The sequence below is a fragment of the Schistocerca gregaria genome, chromosome 4 (genome assembly GCF_023897955.1).
Source record: "Schistocerca gregaria isolate iqSchGreg1 chromosome 4, iqSchGreg1.2, whole genome shotgun sequence".
Taxonomy (NCBI): Eukaryota; Metazoa; Arthropoda; class Insecta; order Orthoptera; family Acrididae; genus Schistocerca; species Schistocerca gregaria.
The window spans coordinates 201364961-201381268 of NC_064923.1; the positions used below are offsets into that span (position 1 = coordinate 201364961).

General features: G+C 43.1%; 1 protein-coding gene and 1 pseudogene across 1 annotated transcript in view; one reads left to right on the forward strand and one right to left on the reverse strand.

The window, feature by feature from the left end:
- Nucleotides 1–16308, forward strand: part of LOC126267654 (odorant receptor 83a-like) — a 177450-nt gene that overhangs the window by 53745 nt on the left and 107397 nt on the right. Inside the window, exon 4 of the mRNA XM_049972954.1 lies at nucleotides 13941–14154. Within this exon, the coding sequence (XP_049828911.1) occupies nucleotides 13941–14154 (214 nt within the window). The remainder of the gene's footprint in view (nucleotides 1–13940; nucleotides 14155–16308) is intronic.
- Nucleotides 3004–3121, reverse strand: LOC126268412 (5S ribosomal RNA; annotated as a pseudogene).

Consider the following 16308-nt stretch of genomic DNA (forward strand, 5'->3'; position numbering starts at 1 on the left):
CAACGTGCTGACGTGAGGAATGTTTCCAACCGATTTCTCATACACAAACAGCAGTTGAGCGGCGTTGCCTGGCGAAACGTTGTTTTGATGCCTCGTGAAAGAGGAGAAATGCGTACCATCGCGTTTCCGACTTTGATAAAGGTCGGATTGTAGCCTACCGCGCTTGTGATTTATCGTATCGCGACATTGCTGCTCGCGTTGGGCGAGTTCCAATGACTGTTAGCAGAATATGGAATCGGTGGGTTCAGGAGGGTAATACGGAACGCCGTGCTGGATCCCAACGGCCTCGTATCACTAGCAGTCCAGATGACAGGCATCTTATCCGCATGGCTGTAACGGATCGTGCAGCCACGTCTTGATCCCTGAGTCAACAGATGGGGACGTTTGCAAGACAACAACCATGTGCACGAACAGTTCTACGACGTTCGCAGCAGCATGGACTATCAGCTCGGAGACCATTACCCTTGACGCTGCACCACAGACAGGAGCGCCTGCGATGGTGTACTCAACGATGAGCCTGGGTGCACGAATGGCAAAACGTTATTTTTTCCGATGAATCCAGGTTCTGTTTACATCATCATGATGGTCGCATCCGTTTTTGGCGATATGGAAGTGAACGCCCATTGGAAGCGTGTATGCGTCATCGCCATACTGACGTATGACCCGACGTGATGGTATGGGGTGCCACTGGTTACACGTGTCGGTCACCTCTTGTTCGCACTGACAGCACTTTGAACAGTGGACGTTACATTTTAGATGTGTTACGACCCGTGGCTCTACCCTTCATTCGATCCCTGCGAAACCCCACATTTCAGCAGGATAATGCACGACCGCAAGTTGCAGATCCTGTACGGGCCTTTCTGGATACAGAAAATTTTCGACTGCTGCTCTGGCCAGCACGTTCTCCACATCTCTCACCACTGAAAACGTCTGGTCAATGGTAGTCGAACAACTGGCTCGTCACAATACGCTAGTCACTACTCTTGATGAACTGTGGTATCGTGTTGAAGCTGCATGGGCAACTGTATCTGTACACGCCATTCAAGCTCTGTTTGACTCAATGTCCAGGCGTATCAAGGCGGTTATTACGGCCAGAGGTGGTTGTTCTGGGTACTGATTTCTCAGGATCTATGCACCCAAATTGCGTGAAAATGTAATCACATGTCAGTTCTAGTGTAATATATTTGTTCCAATGAATACCCACTTATCATCTTCATTTCTTCTTCGTGTAGCAATTTTTATGGCCAGTAGTGTAGTTTTCACGATACGAGGTCCCCTTGTCTGATTCCTGTATCAAATCTGAAATTCCTGGTGATCTAGCGAATTTTGTTCACGAGAAATGTTGTACATATTATTCAGTATATTCATGTTCCCTGAATTAGTGCCTGGTTGTGTAAGAGCCTTTGGTACAGGTTTTGTAGAAACTGAGTCAAGAGCCTTCGAGAAATCTATGAATCTTAGGCAAAATAAAATTTGTGTTCAATACCCATTGCAAGTGGTCCATGTGTTCTATACACTTATAAACAAAGCTCGTCCATTTGCCTGGTTGAATTCGAAAGTTTTTTCCCCTTATCGTACCCTACATATACTGGATTAAGCCTTGAATATCTTCGCACTGAATCACACAGGATGTGGTACAGCTGATGGCGTCAATGGGGGACATTACGCTCGATGGTCCCCTTGGTGCCAGGAAAGAAGGATTTCATTTTTACTTTTAAGGGCTTCCCCACTCGTCAGCAGTTGTCCTGTATTCCCATTCGCCAGCCTTCACGATCATGGCAGTCTTTCTCTTTCAGATCTTTCTTCCTTATCAGTGTAATTACTCCCGATTTCCATATTAATCTCGACTGTCCACACATCCTCCTTCCTGGTGACGACCATTTCAGGATTGCTATTGGCCATAGTCCTTGCTCCATACTCCGTACCCAAGGCTATACCACTGGAGAGCTCTATTCTCAATTTTCTGCACGACTGGTTGTTCCATACCCATTGTCATCCTAATTTACTCATTTTTTCTCTACCCTGTTCTACATATCCTGGCTGCCCTCCATCCATCTCGGCTGCCTGTACTCTGCTTCTTTGCCGCTCCCCCATGGTCCATCCTTCTGCACCACATGTAAGTATACTTCCCACTATTGTTTGCAGAATCCTCTTCTTTGTTTCTTTTGATACTTCCTGGCTTTACAGAACTCCATTTAGCATATTAATTGCTCCTCTTGGCTGCTGGATCCTGCATTCCACATTGCTTCATAGCTTCCCGAGGAATAGACCATTGATCCTAAGTATTTAAACTGCTTTACAGCTTTAATAGTTCCTTATGGCAGCACTATATCCCTTCCATCTCTTCCCACTATCAGATGTTACTGTTTTGATCATATTTATTCTAAGTCCGCCTAGCTCAAGTGCTCCCATCAACTTCTTCTTCATAAATTTGACATCCTCTCTACTTAGTGATATCAGTACTCGATCATCGGCAAATAGTAATGCGTAGATAGTATCACGCTGGAAGGGAATTCCCATACCTTCGCAAAACTGATTCCACTGTTCCAATATATACTACATATATATTTTAAACAGGGTCGGCAACATACTGCAGCCCAATATAAGTCATTTCGATGTTTGGAATGTCTCACTCAGCTTTCTCCCTGCTGTAACTGCTGCGTACGATTGGTGGTATATTCTACGAATCAGGGATATTTGCTGTGCTGCTACAACTGTATACTCCATCGCTCCGCATGGTGCTGTGGTCGGAGCGGAATCATACGCTTTTCTAAATCTACAAATATGAAGTGTACTCGCTGAGCTATAGAATAAGAGCACTCAGTCTTCAGGCCACGACTGGTCCATCCGACCACCGTGTCATCCTCAGCTGAGGATATGAGGGACATGTGGTTAGCACACCGCTCTCCCGGTCGTTATGATGGTTTTCTGTGATCGGAGCCTTTAGTATTCGGTTGAGTAGCTCCTCAATTGGCGTCAAGAGGCTGAGTGCACCCCGAAAACTGACAACAGCGCATGGCGGCCCGGACGGTCACCCATCCAACTGCCGGCCACGCCCGACAGCGCTTAACTTCGGTGATCTGACGGGAACAGGTGTATCCACTGCGGCAAGGCCATTGCCCCCTTGGAATAAGCCTTCTCACTTATTTCTCTAAGGCTAAACATATCATCCCTACAAGATCATTCAACTGTGAAACCTACTTGTCCCTCTCGTATCTTTCCCTTGATATCAGTGTTTTGTGTCGGTTACTGTGGGAGTCAGCACCGACGCAAACAAGGAAGGAGAGAAGTTGCAATAGCCGGTGGCAGGAATCTAAAATGATCTGTTCGTAACATTTTCAAATTATTAGAATTCCTTATTTCTAAGAAGGAAAGAAACATAACTTCTCGTTATGACGTGGCTTGAGATGCTTCTTGTGTCTCCTAGGTGCAGTTACTATACACGCTATTACTACTCGCTGGTTAAGTCAGCGTTGACAGGGGGCGCTGATCCCTGTCTTCCTAGAGAGTGGAGCTGCTCGCTCCATCCATTGGCGCGCGAGTCAGCGCTTTTTTGATGCCGTTTCGCGGCGCTGCGATGGTTGCCGCGCAGTCGATCCTTTAGGACTGCACATCTTCTCCAACTAATTTATCAGTATAGCGCTGTAAGGGCTGCTGATAAACGCCATAACACCAATCACCCTATAATTATTTGGGTGCTTCTTGTTTCTTTTTTTATAGATCGCAGTTATTTATGATACACACCAGTGTCTTGGTATTTCCTCTCGCTCACAATCTGATTGAACAATTTACATAGGAGTCTCCACATCTGAAGGAAGGATGGAAGGTAAAATCGGTACGATGAGCTCATTAGAGCCGCAGCACAAGCCCAGAGGACCACATGATGCCGTTTTCTGTTCAACTTTTCTCATGTGCCTGACACTTTGAGCACCACAAGGAAGGCTTGTTTGGGGGGAGACGAAGAAAAGAACTAGCCCAGAAAATATGTCATCCACCTTAAGATGCGGCAGATGATGTAATTTGTGTTGCCTAACTTCAGGTGCATGAGAAATTTTCCAGACCAGTCTTATTTTGATCAACTGTAGTTGACGCATGCTTGCTTTTCTTTTTTTACGAAAATGTATGATGGTGTTCAAATCTGCAGCTTCCCATCTCCGGTGGTAATTACATGCACAGTTCAACCGATTAGAGCTCAGCACCAGCAGCCTGTTTACGAAGTGGACTTGTATTTCCTAGTGTATAGTGGAGTATTTCTGTCTGCATTGTCTATTGGCTGTAAAGTAATCACGCTATGGGTGCAGGTCTCAGATGGATGCAGTCTTACTCTGTGAGTCAAGTACATGAGATTATACAAGAGGGGTCGTCTTATTAGTCCACAAAGTAAGACATCTGAAGTTTCTGTGGAGAAAGCCGTCTACCAAATTTCAGAACATTTTGCATACACCAAACACGTACGTGATGACAGTGAGTATTATCCAGGATGCCCTCCTCCAACGAGTGGGAAAGGAGGTGTCTTTCTGTTGGGTATCTTGGACATCGGTATTGTGGGTAACGAAAGGGCGAATCTAGCAGCCATGGAGGTGTATGGTGATGCTCAGTTTTTTTTCGGTTTGCATACCCCTCAAGCTATCACCCCGCTGTTGAGGTACACAGTCATGCTTCCATGGGAAGATAAGCCGCTGGAAATGACCGACAATAAGCTCTGGGTAGTCATGTCCACAACTGAGCCGTGGCTCACCTCCTTCCAGCCACGTCCACGGGGCGGAGTCCTTCTTACTCGTCTTCGTATCGGCAACAGCCCTATGAAGCATGGCTTCTTACTCCATTGTGTGGTGCTTGTGCCGTGCAGATCACTGTGCACCACGTTTCACTGTACTGTGCCTTTTCTCGACCAGCTAGTCGCCTCGGATACGAGTTTTAAAGTTGTGTGAATTGTCCTATATTTTCCCAAGATTTTAAGGGGACGGTTTTAATGTGTTCACAGGGCGATTGACTCACCCATGTTTTTTGTATGTGATCAGTCAGTCACATTACCTGTCCTTTCTTTAGCTCTTCTGTCGTTTTACTTGTGTTTTAATCTTCTGCATCGCACATTTTAGTATTTCTTCGTTGCCTCAGCGCGTATGTTAACATTTCACTATTTTATCCGCATTCGTTTCTTTTATTGTGCGTAAGGGCGCTGATAACACCCCGTAAGTGCCCCGCCCCGCCCCACCCGCTCACCCACCCACCCACACACCCACCCACCCACACACACACACACACACACACACACACACACACACACACGCGCGCGCGCGCGCGCACGACATTGAACAGCTTTTTACAATTATAATTCGCTTGAAGGAGGAACATGTATGTAGGCGTAAACCTGAAAGAGAGTGATAGGAATAAAAATACTGTTGTGCATCAAGTTACTTACAAAAAGAGTTTAAGAAACCGCAGTTAAACTTTTAATTAGGTCTTAATTTCGATAAACAGAATAAATTTACGCAATCTACGCGATACTAGTAATAAATGCTGGAACCTGAGCACGGCGTCATATTCAGAATTTCTTTCATCACAATTACTAAGAATTTTCCTAGTGTATTTTGAGGTTCGAAGAGCAACCACACAAATGTTTTATTTTTCAACAATGAAATTAACAGCTCAGTCTTGGATATAGTAACTTACATTTCACATAATGATGTATTTAGAATATTCCATTTTAGCTGGAGCCAAGACTGTGATTGTAAAATACTACGAGGGGTGTTCCATAAGTAATGCAACATATTTTTTCGGTAAGTTTTTGATTGAAAAATGCGGGATTTGTCGGCCGCAGCACAAATTTTGATTCATTTCGTCTGCTTCGACCATTATCATAGATAATAAAAAGAGATTTACATGTCTCAGGGAAACATTTAACTATAAGATCTATAAGATCACCTATGATACAAAGACGTCCCATTACGTCCAATGCTGGGGTCCTTGCCAGTGTCGGAGAGCCCTGGCAGTAGTGATGTAAGGGAAAAATGGATTGAAGTTTATGTTGGGGACGGCACTCAGCTTAGGCAGTTCCTGCAGCAATGTTGACAATCGTACTGCGGTGGTTAAATGGTTAGCATTTCTGCCTAACGTCGGCACGGTAGCTCAGCGTGTACGGTTACAGGGCTGCTTGCCCTCTGTAATAAAAAAAACTGAGTAAAGGAGTCAACAATCATCTTGAACTGACGTCTTGTGACGTGCGCCTAGACCACACGCAACCAACTACATCGAGGAAAAAAAAGGCAAGAAGACCCGGGTTCGAGTCCTGACCGCACCACAAATTTTAATTCATTTCGTATGCTTCGATCATTATCGTAGATAATAAAAAGGGACTTAAATGTCTCAGGGAAACATTTAGTTATAAGATTCCCGCTTCAGTTCCTGTAGTAATATAGAGTTCCGACAGGTTGTGTCGCTATACATAGCCTTCAAATAGACGTCTGTAACGGAGGTGAGTTCCAAGTGGAGAGCTGAGTGTCTTCTGGTGGAAAACCAGAGCACCTTAGATATTCATAGGCGCTCACAGACTGTCTAGGGAGACACGAGAGTGAAAAAAACGACGGGCAGTCAGGCGAGGTGTTACCACCATACCAACGAGGCCGCACAAACCTGTCCGACCTCCGGTGTACTGACCGGCCGCACACAGCCGTCGCTCCTGCAATGTTGGGATGTGCAGACACTCTCATTCGAGGTGATCGACGGATCACAATCAAACTCCTCGCTACTCAGCTGGATGTCTCTATTGGTAGTGCTGAGACTCTTCCACCAGCTGGGGTACTCAAAGGTATGCGCTCGCTGGGTTCCTCGCCACCTAACAAAACACCACAAAGAGCAACGATGGACCATCTGTGCGGAACTGCTTTCATACCTCTCCTCCGAAGAAAAAGTTCAAAGCTGCACTCTGAGCTGGTCAAGTCATGGCGATGGTCTCCTGGTATTTTGAAGGGGATATTCTGTTTGATGTACTTTACCATGGCACAACGACTAACTATAAAGCGTATAGTGCTACCCTCAGGAAATTGAAAAAAAAAAAACAACTTCAGCGTGTTCATCGTCAAAAAATGCGAACGAACTTCTCCTTCTCCATGACAACGTAAGGCTTCACACAAGTCTGCACACCCAAGAGGGGTTACAAAACTTCTTGGATTGTTCTTCCTCATCCACATTACAGCGCGGATCTCCCGCCTTCCGACTTCCATCTATTTGGCCCAATGAAGGATGAATTCCGCTGGAAGCTGTACGTGGATAATGATGCAGTAAGAGGTTGGTTCCAACGTCTATCAGTAGAGTGGTATCATGTGGGCATGCAAACCCTGCTAGTAAGATGGTGTAAGGCCGTCACGCTGAGCGGAAATTATTTTGAACAATAGGGTTTTGTAGCTAAAAGACTGGGGAATAATATGTTGTATTGGAATCCCGAATAAAATCAATTTGCTTTCAGAAAAAAAGTAAAATTTCACTCACCCACAGAAAATTGTGATAAGGTCACAGGTTGTATGATGAGTTTCGAAAGCAGTTTCTCATCTTCAGATAAAATGTACAAAAATCTTTAAAATATTGCATTCTTTAACAGTTTGAACAAACATTAAAATTCTCAGAGTAAATAGCCTCTGTCTTACTTTACATTCAGTGTTCTAATATGTTATGCTGGCTCCACTGCTTCTTCTCGTGTTATTTCTTTCTGCTTGTTATATTGTCCCCTAAGTTGACGCAACAGTCTTGTATCGCATGTCATGCTATCAGTTTAAATAATAGTTATCTTGTGACGTTACTATTGTATATCTTATGCCTCTATTTCGTGGTTAGTCCGCAGCTCGTGGTCTCGCGGTCGCGTTCTCGCTTCCTGAGCACGGGGTCCCGGGTTCGATTCCCGGAGGGATCAGGGATTTTTCCCCTGCCTCGAGATGATTGGGTGTATGTGTTGCCCTCAACATTTCATCACCATTCATGAATGTGGTGAGTTTGGACTGAGCAAAGGCTGGGAATTTGTACGGGCACTGTTAACCGCGCAGTTGAGCGCCCCACAAACCAAACGTCGTCATCATTTAGTGGTTATTTTATAGAGAGTACAATATGTGAGAGCTTGAGAGGAAGGCTCTCGCTTTTTCTTGGAAAGAACACTCCCAGTGTGGCTTCAGGGTCCTGTTGTAAGTAGAAAGCAGTCCGTGAGTTTCATTACGAGAGACGAGCCTCCCAGGGAGACATGCAGTTTCCGAGCAAGTGAGGCTGCGTCATGCTTCGTTCTTTTGTGGACAGAGCTGGTGCTTGACCTAGCTGAGGGTAGGGGACACAAATCCACCACTATAGTCCTCAGGGAATTATTGAGTATGATATTTTGCCTTTCCTGCATGAACATCAAAGGTTAAGACGTTGTGGGACCACCAGGTCAGTGTGAGAAACAGTCTCTTTCGCTCCAAAATTTTGGTCATGCGAACGAATTGAGTAGCCCTGTCACTGTGACTGGCATAAAGAGGCCTACCAAGCGAGGGGACACTACAGTGTTTCTCAAGGTGCGCTCTGTACAGCAGGAGTTGTCAGTTTCTGCTGTGTTCCCCTCTTTTTTAATGAAATAAGCGATATTCGTGTCCATGTCAAAGCCGATATCTGGTGCTAATGATTGCACACTTCGTCGATTTTGAAGGAATTTAAGTTTCACAATGTGCGGTAGTGCGATTTATTCTCTGAGCAACTAGCTACTTACTTGTTCTGGTATGCAACTTTAGTTTTCCACCTGATTAAAATTTCTGATTTTGTCTCCTCACCATTGAATTCAGGAGCTGCCCATACAGTGATAAATTCTTGCGTTTTCCACATGGAGTCTTCCATATAATTCGGTACCGTCCCACAATGTTAGCGTCGTTCTGCGTAAATTCAATCAAGATTTTTAGAAAACATCATTTTGTGTTAACTTATTGTTTATTCTGTCCAGTAATTAGAGGAAATTAAAGCCTGGCGTCCTCACACCTCATTTAAACTACAATATTCTTTAAAGTAACTTACACCTTTTCCATGGTGAGGCGATCCTTGCACACCTAAGCTTGTTCTTCTCAGTGTGCTGGTGTTATGGTTCACAGTAGCCAAACTCTACGATCATTCTTTTATTATTCAGTGAAGGTAACGAGCACTGCACTTGCTCATTTTGTCTGATTATAAGTCTGTCTACTCACTAGCGAAAGTTGTGTCGATTTTGGCCGAGGATTATCAGTTTTCTGTGCATTTTTTCATGACTATTTGGTTAACAAGCTTGCAGTATTCAGACGTAATAACCAACAACATTTTGTAAGAACGTCATAGCATAATACAAGTGGGAGTCACTGCTCACGCAAACAGCTTATAAACTTTCACCTTTATCTCTTCCTGGATTGTGCTTATGCTTGTTATATCGTCCCGAGTCGGGTGGGAGTCTATTGTAGCATCCTCGCATAGCTTCTGCAGAAAATATGAGGAGCCAGTTATGACTTGGTGATTTTAAATATTCTATCTCCTACTATTATGCAGAAATATTTCCAGTTCATAAAGTAAGTTCAGTTTCTTCCCTTTCTGCAGTATAACGTCGAGATTTTGATCCATTTCGCTTAGTGAATGGCTAGTGTAATGAAGATGGTTGGCTATCGATGTTTTTCTTTCTTTTTCTTTTTTTTTTTTTTTAGAGGAGGAAATAATAAACTCTTTTACGGCCTGGGACAGTATACAAGCAGAAAGTAAAGTTCTATGTACTGACTTAGCAGAAAATCCTAAGAAATTTTGGTCCTATGTCAAAGCGGTAGGTGGATCAAAACAAAATGTCCAGACAACCTGTGACCAAAATGGTACTGAAACAGAGCATGACAGACTAAAGGCCGAAATACTAAATGTCTTCTTCCAAAGCTGTTTCACAGAGGAAGACTGCACTGTAGTTCCTTCTCTAGATTGTCGCACAGATGACAAAATGGTAGATATCGAAATAGACGACAGAGGGATAGAGAAACAATTAAAATCGCTCAAAAGAGGAAAGGCCCCTGGACCTGATGGGATACCAGTTCGATTTTACACAGAGTACGCGAAGGAACTTGCCCCCTTCTTGCAGCGGTGTACCGTAGGTCTCTAGAAGAGTGAAGCGTCCCAAAGGATTGGAAAAGGGCACAGGTCACCCCCGTTTTCAAGAAGGGACGTCGAACAGATGTGCAGAACTATAGACCTATATCTCTAACGTCGATCAGTTGTAGAATTTTGGAACACGTATTATGTTCGAGTATAATGACTTTTCTCTGTAGGAATCAGCATGGGTTTCGAAAAAGACGGTCGTGTGAAACCCAGCTCGCGCTATTCTTCCACGAGACTCAGAGGGCCATAGTCACGGGTTCACAGGTAGATGCCGTGTTTCTTGACTTCCGCAAGGCGTTTGACACAGTTCCCCACAGTCGTTTAATGAACAAAGTAAGAGCATAGGGACTATCAGACCAATTGTGTGATTGGATTGAGGAGTTCCTAGATAACAGAGCGCAGCATATCATTCTCAATGGAGAGAAGTCTTCCGAAGTAAGAGTGATTTCAGGTGTGCCGCAGGGAAGTGTCATAGGACCGTTGCTATTCACAATATACATAAATACCTGGTGGATGACATCGGAAGTTCACTGAGGCTTTTTGCTAATGATGCTGTGGTGTATCGAGAGGTTGCAACAATGGAAAATTGTACTGAAATGCAGGAGGATCTGCAGCGAATTGACGCATTGTGCAGGGAATGGCAATTGAATCTCAATGTAGACAAGTGTAATGTGCTGCGAATACATAGAAAGATAGATCCATTATCATTTAGCTACAAAATAGCAGGTCAGCAACTGGAAGCAGTTAATTCCATAAATTATCTGGGAGTACGCATTAGGAGTGATTTAAAATGGAATGATCATATAAAGTTGATCGTCGGTAAAGCAGATACCAGACTGAGATTCATTGGAAGAATCCTAAGGAAATGCAATCCGAAAACAAAGGAAGTAGGTTACAGTACGCTTGTTCGCCCACTGCTTGAATACTGCTCAGCAGTGTGGGATCCGTACCAGATAGGGTTGATAGAAGAGATAGAGAAGATCCAACGGAGAGCAGTGCGCTTTGTTACAGGATCATTTAGTAATCGCGAAAGCGTTACGGAGATGATAAACTACAGTGGCAGACCCTGCAGGTGAGACGCTCAGTAGCTCGATACGGGCTTTTGTTGAAGTTTCGAGAACATACCTTCACCGAAGAGTCAAGCAGTATATTGCTCCCTCCTACGTATATCTCACGAAGAGACCAGGAGGATAAAATGGGAGAGATTAGAGCCCACACAGAAGCATACCGACAATCCTCTCCACGAACAATACGAGACTGGAATAGAAGGGAGAACCGATAGAGGTACTCAGGGTACCCTCCGTCAGGTGGCTTGCGGAGTATGGATGTAGATGTAGATGTAGAAATACAATTCAGCAACAAATAAAGGTGACTGCCGTATAAACCTGTAGTTCAGTCGCCAACAACAGATGGTAATCGATATAGCATAACCCATCGATCAAGTTAAACGACCACTAATATGGGATTCATATTTTTATACCGCTGTCACAAAAACAGCAGTCCGCCCAGTGAACAGGTGACTGGTGCCAACGTCAAAATTTCCCAGGAATCACGCCGTACACACTCGTTGTGACAGCCGATGAAAGAAGAAAATACGCTGAAGGAAACTAGTGCGCATGGGTTCTGCGTTGCCAGAAGGAGATAAGGAAGACCGAATGAGGGGTAAGACAGAGACTGTTTGTGACAACTGTTTTGCTGTTCTTTAAGGCCGTTAAAGTATTAAACCTTTTTAATCTTTCTTAAATATTTTTTCTGAAGATGGGTCTGTTCTGGAATTGCGTCATGTGACGTGTGAACTTATCATGAACTTTATTTGGCTAAGGCAAATTTTACTATTTTACTAATGATATCTTGCCTAGAGATGCTCCTCAATTGGACTGACAGAGAAAATTAATTCGGAAATCAATACCCGGTTTCAGTAGCTCGTTTCAGTAGCTCCTCAACGATCACATATTTGGGCATCGCTACTACAGTTATATTTGAATTCTTTTACCTTGGAGGCTCCGGCATGCCCGCCCAGACGCGGCAGATTGCTGCGTCGCCAGTTGCAAACTACGCACGCTTCAAGAGAAGCAGCGCCATAGTATAGTATAGTTGGCAAATTTACGTTAGGGGGGAGCGCGCATTTTATGAAGTAAAGCCAACATGGCCGCAGTAACCCTTTCGCTGCTACAGAGACGTGCTCCGTGCAGTCCGCGCTGTGCGCCATTTTGTCATCACTGCACTGCTCGCCTGTGCTCACACATGGTGTTCCGACTCCTTTGACACACTTATCATTCGATTACACAAATACTATTTGGCCCAAAGATTTGATTTTTACACATCTTCTTGAACGATACCTTCCTCCCATAAATGACTTAATTTTGTTTCGATGTTCAACGCAGTTATTGTGCAGCATTAAATGTAGTAAACCATTGCACGAAATTTTGAAGAGTTTGCAGAGGTACAAGTCCATAGCGTATACTTTTTGTATGGTCGATTTTAGTTGCCTCAATGTTGAGAATGAAATGTGGACAAGCTATCTAAATTTCATATAAAATTTACTGTATAACAGTATCTCATTTAATTTAAGTACCAGATAGGTGTCGTATATAATATTGAGAATTATTCCGTCTTTCGCGACTGTAATAAAAGGTTTTATTTATACCAGAGTCATATCGGTTTTTTCTGAAAATTCTGTCTAAAACAATGTCGTCGAAGTACACAAAACTGAATTGTGGACGTAATGAAACATAGAAACTAAAATACATTGTCAGTGAGGCGCAGCAAATACTTGTCAAAACATAGATCAGTTGACGAAAACATTGAATATGATGATATTGCCTAAGCAGCAAAGCTAAGAATTGCTTCAGACAATAAGTAGCTCGGCAACGTACGAGCCGAAATCCTGCTCTAGATAATACTTTTAATAGACTGTGGAATAGAAGATATACAAACAAAACAGATAACATGAATATTGTATGTGTGCTTTTTCATTGTTTTTAATTGCTGTGAAAAGAAATAGAGGACAAAATTAGAAAAACCGAAAACTTATTATGATTAAAATGAAGAGACAAAGCACTAGAAATTTCAAAAAATTACATTCAAATGAATAAAATTCGTGAAGTAAGACACTACGGTATTTTTTTTAAATAAAGAATATATTAAGCACCGAACAGGGTTTGAACTCAAAACTTTTCATGTAGCAACTGAACACCTTAAGCGTTACGCTAACGCAGCTCCTACTTCAAACGAATTCCTGGAGGACTTTAAAACATCACGCAAAATACCGGCAAACGCTGTTGGTATGACTATGAATTATTCACGTTTCGTTGGAGTACAATAGAAAATAAACAATTACCGCTGTTCTTTATTGCGAAAAAGCGGTCCGTGAGAATGATACAAACACCTTTCCTTGCTATCGCCTGAATTAGGACGCTTCTTGCTTGTTTGGTTAATTAATTAATAGAATATGAAGCAGTTGGTATAAATAATGCTTTTTTCAAAACTTTCTGTAAAAGAAAGTCTGCTATCAAGACATTGCTTTTGTTCAATTACTTTATTTATGACTGAACGCTTCTAAAACTGAAGACACTCGTCCGTGCTCTGCACCGCAGTCAAGCTCTGGCAACGTCGTTCTCTGTTCATTGGCCGACTGTGTTTTGTGACGTCAGATGCGCAGAACGAACCTAAACTCGGCCGCCGTCGTAATGACGCGCACTATAGTAAACCTGCACTGAAGACTCTTAGCCAACAGCGTAGACATGTTGAAGTGGTACGCAGTACAGATCGCAGTACCAGACTAACTGCGCTCCACAGATGACTTTGTTAGCTTCCAGCCATGTGACCCGCAGCACGACGTCGCGTTCCAGGCGGTTCCAGAAGCGGTCGGGCATGTTCCGGCGGGCGTTCCTGGTGCTGGGCCACCTCACCATCCTGTCGTGGGCCGCAAAGCCGTTCCTGGACCGCCTGCTGGGCTCGGGTGGGCTGCCTTCTCTGCCGCAGGACGCCTGGTATCCTTTCGACACGACGCACAGCCCATACTACGAAATCGCCTACCTGCACCAGGCGAGTATTTTCATTGTCTTTCCGAGTGTCTACGATCCTCTTGCTGTCGAAGACTCGATATTTTGCATGCAATTACCAATCAACTACGCCCCATATTTGGGAGGCGGGGCATTTTACAGAGCGTGCAGTTTTGTTGTTAGACACAAGTTGAACAGCTAGTTAAATAATAACACTTTCGTTACATCCGGTCTGGAAATTAACTTGTGTAGAGATGGATAAATTATAACATTCAATTTGAGAAGATACGAGGGTGAGTCAAATGAAAACCTTAAATTTGTAATAACAAATCGAAATTTCGCTCCGTTATCCTGTAAGTTGGTAAGCGTGCTACAAACAGCGTGCTGAATGGTCTGTAGGTGGCAGCATAGTGCAGATGCACACATACCGTGGCAGTATCAGTATAAAGATGGCCGCACCACTTGCGACTTGCACCAGGGAAGAACAGCGTTCTGTTATTCGGTTTTTGCGTAGTGAAGGTGTGAAACCTATTGAAATTCATCGACGAATGAAGGTTCAGTACGGTGTTGCATGTTTGTCACAGCAGCAAGCCTACGAATGGAGTAGGAAGTTCGCGAATGGTGTGACATCAGTGGAAGATGCTCCTCTTCCAGGTCAGGCACAACGAGTTGTGTCTCCACAGAACATTGCAGCAATTGAAGCCATAGTGTAGGAAAACCACCTAGTGACACTGAATGACATTGCAGCATGTTTACAGATAAGTCATGGGTCAGCACATCACATTATGCGTGATGTGCTTCAGTTTCACAAAGTGTCTGCAAGATGGGTGACACGGGAGCTGACTCCTGAAATGAGAGAACGACGTGTTATTGCTTGTGAAGAACTTCTTTGGCACTTTGAATGAGAAGGTGATGGCTTCCTTGCAAGAATCGTTACTGGGGACGAAACCTGGGTTAATTTCTACCAACCACATCCCCATCCACCATACTCACCAGATCTTGCCCCAAATAATTTCCATATGTTTGGACCACTCAAAGACGCAATGGGAGGAAAGAAGTTCCGTTCTGATGAAGAGGTACGCCACTCGGTGCATGAGTGGTTGCACGGACTACCAAAATAATTTTTTGCTAAAGGAATTTATGCACTTTGTAAGCGCTGGAGGACTTGCATTGATCGTGGGGGAGATTGTGTTGAAAAGTGATACAGCTTTGTACTACTTCTGCACAATAAATAATATTTTAAAAAATATTTAAGATTTTCATTTGACTCACCCTCGTAATTTATGTTACGTTTCTTCTTCTTGCGCTCAGACCACCAATTTTAACTCTTTATTGTTACTTCCTTTTCTTCCAGTATTCCATCATTGTTTCACTATGCTTCTTTTTCATGCCTTTAAACAACTTCGTGCCAGTTTTCACTTCTCTCCTGCTTTGTAATCCTTCCAGTTGTAAAATATTTTCCATAAAGATCTCTCTCTTCAGTACTTCCTCCTACCTAACGTTATTCCATTTCATGTGTTTCCTAACCTCTTAAACTCCGGTGGCTGTTAATTTCCTTTCCCTAATATGCCTGAGATCTGCTTGGTGAGTCTGTTGCCACCCTTTCTGTAAATATGTCCAAAAATAGTAATATCCTCTTCCTTATTTTGTTTTCTGATATGTCTTCTACGTTATGATAAATTTAACTGCTACTTCTTAGTTTCCAAAATTATTCTGTGGACCTAAGATTTGACATATAATTCTTCCTATTTCTATTTCATCAATACAATACTAGGCATTCTCTAACTTGCAGGTATTCTGGTTTTCTACTGTATTATAGTACTTTATTTTAAGCTGTTTAGATAATTCCTTTTGTTGTAGTTATATCATAGGCTTTTTCAATCTTTTGTATCCTTCCGTATAAAGTGTTTTTTTCTAAACCATTTTCTCGAACATATTTTCAAACAATCTGAATCTGTTTACCTTTTCTATTTATCCAGCATGTATTATTAAATATTCTGGAGCACTTTTTATATTTGTAATATTTTTTTCTCCATAGAGATTTTTAACCCTGTTTGTTCGAGACGACTGACTCGCACTGCTGTAATTGTCAAGCGTTTAGAAAGTATGACAAAATCATCCACAACTATTAGGCAATTTATTGCAATACCCTTGTTTTTCCCCCTAGCATGGGTGACGATGTTTTTATTCTTTCAGT